We start from the raw sequence: 13,225 nt of genomic DNA, 5'->3' as shown, positions 1-13,225 counted from the left end.
CCTCTACCAGAGCCAGCCCAAACCGTCTCTCTCAGGAGAGATGATGCCCATTCACACCCTAGTTTTTTGCATCTGCACATCCATCCCTGGGAGAAATGGTGCCATCCTCTGCCTCAGCCCCTTGGGACACCTCACATCTCTCACTGATAGCTCTCAGGGAGGAGGATGGTTCAGCCCCCACTCAAGTGTGGGGTTCAGCCCTCAGCCACCCCATAACTCCCTGTTCAGCTGAGAGCTCACCTGGTTGCCCTCTGACTCGCTGCTCTCCAGCCCAGAGTCTCTGTCTTCCACTGAGAGCGCAGGCCTGAGATGTGCTTTGGGGGGGTGCCCATTGCGAGGGCTAGGGCCACAGCCTGGCTCAGGGCGGCTGTGACGGTGCTGAGACGACACTGTACCGGCCTCCAGGGGGGCCGTCCTGTCACTGGAGCCAAGCTGGGGCTGATAGGGGGAGTCCATCTCCAAGGGGGGCTGTGGGGACTGGTACAGGTCTCCCAGGGAGGCAGAGTCCTGCAGGGATTTCTGAGTGAACGTCACGGCTGCCCCGCTGGGGCTGAAGGTCAGAGTGGTGCTGCTGTGGGGAGAGGAGCTGCTGTGCTCAGACTCGTTGGAAGAGTGGCTGCCCACGGAGACGTCCGACTGGCTGCGGCGTGGGTTGTAGGGCTTCAGAAAGGAGCTGTACACAAAGCCTTTGGTCACTGCAGGGAGGGAGAAGGGAGCTCAGCTAAGGGTGCAGCAGAGACTGCAGGAGGGGAGGTGCAGCAGGGCCCCTAGCCCCCGGCTGAGGGCAGTGAGGGTCCTGCCCTGGGGGCTGGCAGGCCAGGGCCACTTACCCCCGTTGTCTATGAGCCAACGATTCTGGCTGCCCATAGGGTCTTTCTTCTTGATGACACCCACAATGTCTCCCTCCAGCAGTGAGACATCCAGGTCCTGGGCAGCATTGAAGTTGCGATCTGCCTGGAAAAGATTGTCCGGGGGATACCGGGCCAGGAGGGCAGCTCGGACGTCATTTGACTGCAGGAGGTAGCTGGGCTGGAGAGGAACAAGGCACACATGAGGGGCTGTCCCAGCGCTCCAGCAAGCCCCGAATGGGGCAGAGGGGACTCACCAAGCCAACGAGCGGCTGCCGCCGAGCAGACTGACGCTCCATGCTCTTCCTCTCAAAGGGTCTCTTGGGAGCTGCCTGGGACTCTGGGAAGAAGGTGAAGGCCTGGAGCTGCTGGAGGACTCGACCATGCTCTTCCTGGAAGATGGCAATAAGGTTCCCCTCCCTGCCGGCCACCTTCAGCAACTGGAACCAGAGCAGGGTGGGGGTCACAGTTAGGTGACAGCCACTGGCAAAAGCAGCTGAGAACTATGGCAGAGACCACATCAGCTCCCAGGCCAAGGAAGGCTCTGAGCCCTGCCTGTGACTTGCACCAGGGTCGGACTTGCAGCCCTGTCAGGGCCCAGCTCTGAGTGATCCCCAAACTCACACCCTGAGATTCTCCCAGGCAAACGCCACCTGCCACTGCTTCAGGAGCAGCCAGAGCATGAGTCTCATCTCCAATGTCTCTAAACACAACTGCATCTTGACCAGGCAATCCCTGCCTGCAAGCAGCCCACAAGAGCCCTCCCTGAGGCCTTCAGAGCCTGAAATTGCAGCAGCAGCAGCTTCTCCTGCAATGGGATGGATCCCAGAGAGGCTCAGGGACAAGCCCTACACGGAGAGCAGTGCTGCAGTGAGTGCCACACACTAGTTGTGCTCTGGGAACCCACCGACAACAGGGGTCTCAGTTCCTCCAGGGCCAGGCGCACAAAGTCACAGTGAGCCTCGGCATAGCCCCGCACGCAGCTGGCAAACAGCTCCTTGGCGAAGCGCTGAAACTTGGGCAGCTCGTCCAGCAGCTGGGCGTTGAGGGCCTCATAGTTGTTGCGGGCTGACTGCAGCTCCTCCAGCGTTCGTTTGTCCTTCAGCTTCTCCGCTCGCTCCGTGCAGTTGTGGAAGTCGAGGAGCTTGTCAAAGCGCTTCTGCACAAGCTTGTGTGGCCCCGCGAACATGCTCAGCAGCTGGTTCAGGGGCGAGCTCACCAGCCGCTCTGTCCGCTCTTTCTGGTGGACAGAGATGCAGGGAGCAGGTGAAATGAGCTGCTCCAGACCTCACCTCTCTCCTGCCCTGCCACAAACACCCACAGCTCATGGTCTGGCACACAAGACTCCCAGAACAGCATAGGGTCCTTTTTCCAGATACCACTCAACAGAACTCCAGAGGTCTCTTCCCACAACTATCACTCTAAAATCCCATGTAAATGGGCAACCCTCTGGGAGGGATGTAAACCACTCACACAGGGGGCTGTGCCCCTTCAGATAGGGCTGAAAAAATGTGTACCTAACAGGCACGCTCAATGCACCACACAAGCCCACAGGCATCAAAGCTCTCAGGAAGGGAAGAGTCAAATGGAGGTGCTCACACCTCTCCCAGGCTGTGCCGCCCTCCCTGCAGCATCCCACGGTCAGCAGGGCTCTTCTGCCTGTCCGCACCTAGGCCTGCAGAGAGGGCCCCTGAGAGGAGCCTCCAGTGTGCAAGGGTACAGGCTCACTCACAAAGTTGGAGAAGAGCTGGTCACTGATGAGCCGATTCACTTTCTGGAACTGGTCCAAGTCCCCACCGCCCTTCTCTGTGCACAGGTCCCACATGCTCACTGCTGCCAGCGCCTTCATGCAGGCCGACTCCTGCGCCAGGGACACACAGTCAGCACAGCCACGCTTGGTGCCAGGGAGAACAGGCCTCCAGGCACAGGCCCACACTCCCAGGGGCAGCGGGGAGACCTGCCCAGGGCAGCCCAGAGCAGAGAACACCCCCAGGCAGGGCTGTGGGCAGGAGCACTATCAGGTACACACCATGCAGGCTGGAGCGGCAGCACACAGCAAGCCCCATGAGCATCACACCCAAACAGACTCACCCGGACATGCTGCAGGTAGAGGGAAAGGTCCCGGATGAAGGACTTGATGAGCCGCTCCTGCATCCGGAAATTTTTCTCTGTCTCCTCAAAGGCCTCATCCTTCAGCTGTGAGAGAAAACAGCTCAAGGGAAGCAATGCAGAACGCTGGCACCTCCCAGCGTGAGAGATGTGAGGAGGTGACCCACATCCTCCTGCCCACAAGCTAAGGAACAGAGTTGGGTGGCTCAGACCCCAGGCTCACTCTGCCCTGCCCTGGATCTGAAATATTCATCAGGGAAGGGGTGGGGAGGGGCAGCAGGTATTGCCATCTCCTCAAGCATTACAGAGTGTAAGTGCCCCTGGCACTTGATGCAGCTTACCTGGGGGGCAAATCCTGTGAGATGCTTGAGATGGCTGCTCACACGGTTGGATTTCTTGATGATGGAATGGAAGTTGAGCTTGGAGATCTTCTCCATGAGGCTATCCTCATCCCCTTTCCGGTACTTTAGCACTAAAGAGATTGATGTAGAAATCAGAACCCTCACCAGCCCAATGTCTGTGCCTTATGGTGCTTCAGCCACACTTGCCTTGCTGGATCTCTCCTTCCCATCCTTCCTAAGCCTCTGTAGTCCCAAGTGCCCCATGCTTCATATCATCTCTGCAATCCAGCACTGTGCTTGCTACCTGTAATGCCCCTGCTTGGCTCTGGATCTGCCCTGCAGTTTGCAGATCCACTACTCAAACTCTTTCAGCAGGAATACGTGTAGCATTAGCATAAGATAACATAGGAGGTGGCATACAGTAACCTTTGGACATACACAAGGTATTTATATAATTTGTTTAGCAAATATGAGTAACCATTACGGACAGCCTATGTCATCTCAGCTTTTGTGGGGCTATATGGAAACAGTGATGCAAGAGACAGAGTCAGGGGCTTCCAAGGGAAAAGAGAGGATGGTAGCCAGCAGGTTGAGGGAAATCATTCTTTCCTACCATTCAGTCCTGGGGAGGCTGCACCTGGATCATTTGTCTTTGATCATCCAGGTCAAGAGGGTTGTGGAAGAACCAGAGCTACAAGGAGAGCTCATGTCCTGTAATGAGCTGGACAGAGCTGGGCTGGCTCAGCCTGACTGAGAGGAGGCGAAGGGGGGATCTGCTCACAGCCTATGGCTACTTTGGAAGGGCAGCTACAAAGACGATGGAGCCAAACTCCTCTCAGCAGTGCCAGGCAATACAAGGGGCAGTGGCTGCAGATGGCAGCTTGGGAGGTTGAGGGTGGACAAACAGAGCACCTCTTCATCAGGAGAGTGGTACAGCCCTGGGACAGGTCAACAGACTGAAATCTCCATCCTTGGAGGTAAGTGATACTTGTCTGGAGGAAGCAATGGCTGATCAGATCAAGTGCTGGGGATAATGCTGCTACGAGCGGGAGGTCGGACTGGAGACCCCAAAAGGCCCCTCTAGCCAGCATGTTTGTGATTCTGTCCAGTCTACAGATACTCCTTCAAGCTTAGACTCTAAATCTCAGTAAGACAGAGACTGCCCTAACAGATTAATTCCCTATTTGCGTTCTTCAAAATAGCATTTTTTAACTGTAAATATCTATTATTTTGTCTTAATGATTTTTGTTTTCATCTGGTAGGCACATGATCAGCAATTGCAAACATTTCATATCACTATATCGCAAGAAAATCATGTCATATCTGTACTGCATTGTTCTCTGTGTACTGTCTCTCATGCTTAGACTTTTAAATACACTTCTTTTAATATACTGCTGTGAAGGCACAGTCTGTTGAGGGCAGATTCCCTGCACTATTGTGGTTGCCAGCTAATGCTCTGGAGCTGACAGACTCCAACTTCAATATACCCACTCCTGTCTTTTCGTCCCCAGCTCTACCCAGATGCTCACCCAGGTCCTTCCGGCGCTTGTATTCGTTGATGTTGACATTGATTTCTTTGACTGCGAGGACAGCAGCTGTGAGCGGTGCCTTGTCAGGGTGAGACTCAGGGGTGGCACTCAGCAGCTCCATCAGCAGCAGTGGGTACCGCATGACCCTTTGCACTGGCTTGATGAGGAACGAGCCCAGGTTAATGTAGTTCGTGCAGCCCCTGGGAAGTTGGGACAAAGGAGATGCACCAGGTTTCAGCCCAGCTCTACAAAACAAATCCTGCCCCCTTAAATCAACCCCAACCAGACCCAGAGCACCAACACCTCTAACTTCTTAAGACACTGCACCCTCATCTCCAAACCTGTTGCATGAAGATCCCAAGTCAGACCCAAGCTTTCCAGACCTCTGACATACTAAGTGACCCTTCCTAACCTGCCATAGGCTGCCACTTGTCCTGCCATGAAATCCCACGAGGGCACAGCCTCAAACTTACCAGAGCTCCACTCGCCTCAGCCTCCGTCCCACCACCCTGGTCGTATGCTCACAGCCCCGATCTGACCCGCAGTGCAGAACAGGCTGACTGTGCTCAGGACTCCAGCCTGCACATGGCTCTCCTAAGGGCTGACGGCTCCCAAAACTTTTCTTCTGCCCGAGACTCCCTATCTTGCCTCATCATATGCCAGCACTCCCTGTCTATGTAGCCCATCTATTGCCTGTCACAATCCCATCCACAGACACCGCACTCCTGCTTGGCTCCACAAGGTATTGTTAGGGCCCTCAGACATGCACGCAGCTGGTGGTGAAAGAAGGTTAGTTATAAAGGGGCAGCCAGGCCAAGACAGATGGGCAAGCTGGGACCAACAGGAATGAGACACTTACCACTCACTGTACAGGCTCCTGCCGGCCCACAGAGTGCCAAAAAGCAAAGAAAAGCAACTGGTTAACAGGGTGATAGGCGTGCAATCCCGCAGCCAGTGCCTTCACCCCATCCTGTAGCAACACTGCCAGTGCAGCGGGCAGTGCTGTCCCAGAGCAGCAGCTGGTGCTGCCAGCTCCCAGGGCACTAACCTCCACAAGCTGGAGCCGCGGTGTTCATTGAGCCAGGCAAAGTGGCTCGTTTCCTCTCAGCCACCATGGTGCAGCAGGGCTTGGGGAGTATGAACCCTTGACCCAGGACACACTGCCTTTTCCATACCTTGGTGGCTTCTGCCCAGCATTTGATGGGGGCTACAGCTGTCCCTGCACCTATGCACCGGGGCAGAGGGCCATCGCTCAAACAAGGCCCCTTCTAGCTGAACCCAGAGCCTGGTCACCTATGCAGTGCCACACAGGGAACACAGCTTGCCCCTCTCCTACCACCACCTGAACTGAGTACTGCTGGCAGGAAGGCAGGGATGCTGGAGACTGAACCTCCCACCCCAGCCTGGTGGCCACCACAGCCAGAGGCTCCAACCTGAGGCTATCCAGCAGGTCCAGGAGTAATTTCTGAATCTTCTCATCCTTCTCATAGGTTTCCAAAAGTGCGATGGCCTCGTCATGGTTCTGGCAATACACCCTGTAGACGGCCTCCAGCTCTGCACGCCGTGCCAGGAATACTGGCCCTGCACAGAGCAGCAAAGAGAGACTTTAGCATCTCCTGGCCCCTCGACTGCCCTCAGTAACCCCGGTGCATCCACAGCAAGATGCCCCACACAGCTCAAGAGGACAGTGTTGTTAGAGCACCCAGGATCCCTCTTAATCTCCCTCAGCGCACCCACATGTCCTTCCTGCTTCCCTGTAGCCACAGGCTGGGGGCTGGGGGCAGTCAGGACAGAAAGCTGGAAGCTGTGCATCGAAAGTTTGCAAAGCAAGAAGACCCCGCAGGCTGAAGCCAAGGGCACATCATGGTAACTCACCAGGACGTGTTCACTCATGCTTTGAGGGGACTGTTTACCTAGTCAAGGTAACCTCCACAAGGACCCCTGAGAGCCGCTAGCACAGCAACCTCAATTAATCCAGCTCTCCAAGGGGTGAGAAGCAGGGAAACTGGTCATTGGCAGCATGAGCAGGGAGCCACACAGAAAGCAAAAGCACAGGCTGCCCATGGCCTGAATGGTGAAAACTGGCAGCTCAGGTGTGAGGGAATGAGCGTCCCCTTGGAGCAAGGAGCCAGGGAGGGCCACAGGCACCAAATTTCTCAGCAGAGAGACCCACGGGGCAACAGACATCTCCCCAGCTTCACTGCTGGACTGATGAGCTCTGACACAGACCAGCAGGGAGGAAACACTGTCCTGGCCTCAATCCCAGTGACCCTCTCCCACCATTTAAACCACTCTACTCCTCTCTACCCCACTTGCAAAACCCCTCGCAGCCTGCTGAGAAGAAACAACAGTAGAATTCATACCGATGGCATCTGAAGCCTCCAAGGTGGTCAGCAGCTCTTTGGAGAAGGTAATTACCACCTGGATGTTTCCAAAAAGACCTTCAAAGTCTATACTCGGCATCTGGAAAATGGGAGGAGATAGATCCTGGATAGGAGAACATGTCCCACCAGCTCCAACAGCCCTCCCCTTGCCTTTCTGCAACCCATCAGCCCTCTGCTCCCCAGCAGCTGCCCACTGTGACCTGCTTCCACCACAGTGGCTTTGTACTCACTTCCTCGCTCCCTCACGCACTGAAACTCTCACTCCTTATATGTCCCACCAAACACAGGGTCACTAACGTGTCCCCAGCAGCTCTGCCCTCATGCCAAGACTTCATATTTCTTTTTCTCATGACAATGAACTTCACCTCAAACAAATGAAGAGGAACAACACTTCCCACCCTAGAAAATCAATCTGCTACACTTGCTGCCAGGTATCAGCAACAGTGAGTGCTCAGCGGGTCCCCAAAAGAGATGGGATATTCCCTTGGGTGCAGGGAGCCATCCTGCTCCCCCCAATGTGGCTGAATTTCCTGTGTGGGTTTTCACACCATTTTTAGCCACCTTCAACAACAAAGTGGACTAAGTATCCTCATTCGACCCTGCCAGTGTTACACTGCAGCCTGTCCCCATGCTCCTACCTGTGCCTGCTGCAGAGGCACCATGATCCTCTCCACACACATCTCCAGGTCTCGGACATAGTCACGCTCTGTCTGGAGCAGTTCCTCAATAACCTTCGACCTCTTCTCCAGCATCCTTTGCTCTGGGCTCTCAGTGGCAGCCGAGGAAGTCTCCAGGGATGGTGTCTGGGAGGAAAGGAGGGTCATCTCTGCAAGACAGACAGGCAAGATCAGCATCCTCCAGTGACACCTGGCCTAACCCTTGCATGGCAAGAAGAGACACACAGCACTGGGACTGCGCCACTCTCAACCTATGGGACTGTCAAACACGATGGCTAGCAAGCAGGGCCAGCAGGACTGTCCTATCCAAGGACCTTTCTGGAAAGGCCACGCCTGGCTCTCCCTCTCCCTGCTGGGCTCTTGCAAGCCCCCGGGTGGCGGGACCCTGCTCTGCTCCCACAGGCTGCCCTCAGCCTCCAGCGCTCGCAGCACCACCACCGCAGTGGGCCCCCACAGCGGCGAGTGCCACCGGGACAGGGACAGCTTGCAGGGCTGCGCCTCCTGCCCTCAAAGCACCAGCTGCCGGGAGCCTGGCGCGCCTCCAGCTCCCTCGGCCTTGGGAAAGGGTAGGGGGTGGCTGTGGCGATCCAAATATTTCACCAGCCATTAACCACTTCTCTGCTGCTCCTGGCATTAGGGGCCGCAGACACTAAGCTGCAGAAACCCGCTCCAGGCCTGCAGTTCGTGGACCGGACGCGTCTGCGGCCGGCTGGAGGCCAGCCCAGGCCCCGGCAGGGCAGCGGCAAGGCCGGGGAGCTCAGACACACTGCAGGCAGCTCAGCGAGAAGGGAGCAGATTCAGCCTGTCCCCCGCTGAGGCCAGCTAGGCCCTCACATCCCAGCCCGGGGATGCACACCCTTCTCCTGCCCTGCACCCCAAACTCCGCTGCCCCAGGAAATCTCCACCTGTGCCCAGCCCCATGGAGAGGGGCCCTGCTCCCCTCTTCCCTGAGCAACCAGAGCTACCTACCTGCAGGCGCTGGCTATGGCGGAGCTGGATCTGGATCTGGAGCCGCCCCCTCCCCTCAGGCTGGGGACGGGGTCTCCGGTCTCCAGCTCCGGGCATTTCCATCTGAATAGCCAGAGGCCCCCGGCACCCACAGCGGCGCTGGCGGATGCAAAGCCTGGAGCTGGAGTGCCGGCGAGCAGCTCGGTGCTCGCAAAGGCCAGCTCGGCTCCCCAGCACGCAGCGCCCGCCAGGCTGGAGCAGCGCCGGCCTCCGCTGGCAGCCAGGGGCTGGTGCCCCCGCCCTGGTGACAGGGCCGAGTCCACCGTAAAGCCCCTGGCAGCGGGGAAGCACGCGAGGGGGCTGAGTGAGACGGGCACGAGCACCAACTGCACGCGCGGGGTGCACGGACACGGACACGCGGAGGCAGAGCAAGGCAGAGGTGCAGGGCTGGCCGGACGCACCCCACGCGGGCGGACACGCTGCCACGGCATCGGCCCTGGGGCGCGAAGGACCCCGGGCCCCAAGCACAGCGTGCATCGTGCCCCGGCAGCAGCCTCCCTGCGCAAACTGCCGGGTGCAAAAGGGGGAGCGCGACGCGGGGTGCGATGCTGCCCTGGACGCACGGCCTCGGGGCGTGCAGACAGCGCGCCGGCCGCCTCTTCCCCATCCCAGGCGCAGGCAGCTGATTTTCCTCCTGGTTTTCTGTCCCACCTGTGGCTCCCAGGCCAGCCCAGCCCCCTCCAGTTTTCATTCAGGTTCAGAGGCATTTTACCCCCGCGGATTCCTGGGCCTCAGCAACTTTCTACCCCACCTGCCTGTTTCTAAAAGGAGCGGCATGTGCCCTCTGGCCAAAAACACAGCAACAGCCCACCCCCAAATTCAGCCAGAGAGAGACAGCGCCCCTCTCCCTGCGCAGCCCCATCTCCCCGGCCCCCTCCGGGCTGCTCGGAGGCAGGGGCCGGCGCAGACGCTCAGGCTCCCGCATTTTACTGCTGCTCTGCAGAACTGGGGCTGCTGGGCCCCGGAGCCCTTCACGGCACCCTCACTGCCCCCGCATCCTGCCGCCAGTACCGAATTTAATGCAAACAGCTCATCTGACAAATGCCCATCAACGCCGGCTGTCTCCCACGGATCCCCAGCTGCTCTGTTTCACCGAGATCGTACTGCAGTTGTGGACACACCGCATTTGCAAAAGCGTCTCTGCAGGACAGGCGCTCCCTGCTCGCCTCCTCCCCGACCGCCCCGGCGTCAGCCCCGGGCAACGGCGGCTCGCTCAGGGCGAAGGGAGCCGGCCTCGCCTCCGGCTCCAGCCGCGAGGGCCGGCTCGGGGAACGCGCAGGCACGCCGCGGGACATGCACCAAGGCCAGGAGGTTACCCCAGGTGAGCAGCGCCCAGAGCAGGGACACGGGAGTAACCAGCCGCAGTGTGAAACGCGGGAAGGGTCATCGCTGCCTCGGCCTAAGTGTCCTGCCCACTGCTCTGCCAGGCTGGGTCTTCACAGCGAAACAACCCCCAGAAAAGGGAAGAAACCCCGCCACGACGGGACGCCAACTCGGCCCAAAATTCCTGTTGAAGTCGTGCTGTTGTTTCTAGCTGTTCCTGTTGCACAGCAACAGCAACAAACAAACTAAAAGCATCAGCATCAAACAGTGACTAGTCAGAGCTGCCTGGGCTGAGGAAAAAGCAGTGTCTCTTGCAGCAAGACTAATTTCAAAACCAGCCACACAGCTCCAACAGCAGCAAATAGGAAATCCTGCTCAAACCCAGCTGAAGATGCTGCAGAGACCGGAGGGAAAATACCTGTCTCCAACCAGGAGTCTCCGCTGCTCTTGGAGCCTGGGCAGAGGCAAAAGGGCCAGCTCAGTGGAGCAGGATTTAGCAGCACAACTAGCATTACATGTAGTGCAAGTACTGCATGTTGGGAAGAGCAGACTTCACAAATTCCTAGTGGCAAGTGCCCTTAAAAGCGCCACTAGCAGGGTCATCCTGTATAAGGGAAAAGGCTCCTGCTTTCAACTAACTTACTCAATCGCTGCCTTGACTTCCCACCAGGGAAGTCTCCACATCATGAATTTTATCAATGCAAACGCAGCAAGATTTGTGAGGAGGGCCTGGAGCAGACACTGGGTTTAATATTTACCATGTGTATTTCCACAGCATCTGCAAGGCCTCAGTCACGGACCAGGCCTGACGGCGCAAGGTCCTCTGCAAACACACGACAAGGATATCCTGCCGGAGGTATCGCGCTTGAAGTCTGGAGAGGTGGCAAGACAGATCCAGATGTACAGAGGGGACAAAGACAGGCTAAGCTAATATGGTCAGCAGGTCTCTGCAGCAGGTAGCTGATAAAAAGTTAAGAGATAGAAATAAGAAACAAGAATTATTTTAAAGAAGGACTTTTTTTTAAGGAATGGCATTTTTTGCAGGAAAGCAAACTCAAGCAGGAGGGCAACGTGAAAGAAGCACGAAGATGTTAATTTGAAATGTAAACAAGTACGTGAAAACCATGCAAGGGCGGGTGGGTGAGCTGATACTGCAGTATTGAATGAGATCAGGAAGAAAATGGAGTAGTCCATGAGGAATCTTGAAAATGAAGCCTATATTCAACAACAGCCAGAAATGAACTATGCAGCAGCATTAGTGAAGATCAACGGGAAGATGAAATTTGCCATGGCCAAAGAACAGAGTTTCGCACTAATCTGCATGCGCAGTGACAACCACCCAGAGGACAGTTCGTACAGGACACCTGTACTGGACATCTCAGAGGTTTCCTGCGTTGCCACATGATCCTGCCATGCTCCCAGATTTATCCCTAGCTGTCTATCTGGTGGCTGCAGGAATAAGTCTAACTGCACTGGAGCCCTTGTTCAGGCTACCCAGGCCCTTGGATCTTTGCTCCAGGTATCTGCAACCCCTCCGAGCTGGAGGGTAACCCCGAGCCTTTCAGAAACTGCGCTGTGTCCAGCGGGCCGGCTGGGAGCCCCGGCTCGGCATTTCCACATGACAAGCGGGGACGCGTCATCCACTCCCACAGCCTCCCGAAACGGAGCCAAGGATTCCCAATGCCGGCAGCCAACACATCAGCCCCCCACGCTCCACTGAGCAAACCTGATGCACAAAAATCTAGGTCAGACCCACGCAGACGGTGCCTTGTGGCAAGGCTCGGAGGGACATCGCAAGATCGAACCTCCCGTTCCCAGCTCCACTATGCCTTTGCTCCAAGTCCCAAATCCCTCTCTGTGGAAGGGAAAGCATAAACCTTCCCCACACAAATTTTAAGCCCGCAGGGGTCATCACATCAGCCTGTCTGACCTGACACAATGCTGCCCACCGCTTTTACTTACTTACACTCTCTCCATGCTTCCATTATTTTGCCTGGGACTTCTGACTACTCACACAAATTAATTCTCCTCCAGCCGTCTTGTTTTTTCTGAATATTGCAAGATTAATTCAAAAAGAGAGTAAGCTGTGGGCAGCTCTTTTATGACTCTTGCTATTTATCACTAGTCTCACATCCTTCTTCATTAATGAAGAATTAATGAAGTCACTCTGTTTCTTTCCAAATGCTCAGAGTTCAAAAAGTTCATATACAGAATATGTTTTTAATAGTTGGTATTTCTATTTGATAGATATGTTTAATATTTAGCATTTGTTTCTGATGTATATTAAAACTCTCATTTTTTCTTATTTCACATCATCTTTCTTGAATTTCTGTCAATTTCTTTTTTCCTGTTTGTTATATATTCTTGTATGTCTCATTGCAGCTTTACCCAAATGAGGCTTATTGAGCATTTAATTAAAATCACCCTCTTTCACAGCTGTGGTTTCTCAGTCATCTAATAAATGCTTTCTAAACAGAACCCCATTCTAATCCACGTACTTTCTATGTAAATGTTACCTTTCAATCTGAGTCATTGTGCCCATCAACTTTGGAGGCACTAAATACATACATCACTGTCTGGAACTGTCTCCGTTAGTCTACAGGAATGTAATTGGTATTTCTAATGAAGCCACCAAATTCCAATCCAGTGACAAATTCTTGTTTACTTGCAATACAGATGCCAAAGGTGCATTCACAAGTACTTTTACAAAAGTCAATATTCTAAATCACAATATTTAGATACTCAAATTTTGTTCTCCTTGCATGAGGTTGCACAAGCTCTGCAATCTGTCTTGCTAAATTAAAATTTCTAACAATGCTTTTTTCTCTATCTCCTTCAGAGTTTTTATGACAAGCCCTTAGTTTGCTGGTTTGGTTTGACAGTCTGAGAAAGCTTCCCAGTAGTGCTTGATTTGGGCTTTGCTAGTTTGCACACTGATGCACGGGAGATTCAGCAGCGACTGGTAGTCACCCCCTTGAACACAGGTAGCAAGGTGTCAATGTGGAG

General features: G+C 55.2%; 1 protein-coding gene and 1 long non-coding RNA gene across 6 annotated transcripts in view; one reads left to right on the top strand and one right to left on the bottom strand.

The window, feature by feature from the left end:
* Positions 1-13,225, bottom strand: part of DNMBP (dynamin binding protein) — a 38,791-nt gene that overhangs the window by 1,328 nt on the left and 24,238 nt on the right. For 3 of the 5 annotated variants that reach the window (XM_064514074.1, XM_026111131.2, XM_026111133.2), the window contains exons 5-16: positions 7,850-8,037; positions 7,191-7,290; positions 6,261-6,408; positions 5,687-5,704; positions 4,828-5,027; positions 3,299-3,429; positions 2,940-3,044; positions 2,581-2,709; positions 1,756-2,088; positions 1,106-1,288; positions 831-1,029; positions 241-695 (exon numbers count right to left, since the gene is read on the bottom strand). In XM_064514074.1, the coding sequence (XP_064370144.1) occupies positions 241-695; positions 831-1,029; positions 1,106-1,288; positions 1,756-2,088; positions 2,581-2,709; positions 2,940-3,044; positions 3,299-3,429; positions 4,828-5,027; positions 5,687-5,704; positions 6,261-6,408; positions 7,191-7,290; positions 7,850-8,037 (2,189 nt within the window). The remainder of the gene's footprint in view (positions 1-240; positions 696-830; positions 1,030-1,105; positions 1,289-1,755; positions 2,089-2,580; positions 2,710-2,939; positions 3,045-3,298; positions 3,430-4,827; positions 5,028-5,686; positions 5,705-6,260; positions 6,409-7,190; positions 7,291-7,849; positions 8,038-13,225) is intronic. The other 2 variants (XM_064514076.1, XM_064514075.1) reach the window with 2 other exon arrangements.
* LOC135328727 (uncharacterized) lies at positions 9,650-12,697 on the top strand. The gene is made up of 2 exons (XR_010389735.1): positions 9,650-10,217; positions 10,995-12,697. It is a non-coding gene; the product is annotated as an uncharacterized LOC135328727 (long non-coding RNA).

The sequence above is a fragment of the Dromaius novaehollandiae genome, chromosome 6, assembly GCF_036370855.1.
Source record: "Dromaius novaehollandiae isolate bDroNov1 chromosome 6, bDroNov1.hap1, whole genome shotgun sequence".
In the NCBI taxonomy this organism is placed as follows: Eukaryota; Metazoa; Chordata; class Aves; order Casuariiformes; family Dromaiidae; genus Dromaius; species Dromaius novaehollandiae.
The sequence above is the reverse complement of the archived record's forward strand: the minus strand, read 5'-3'. Positions and strand labels throughout refer to the sequence as shown.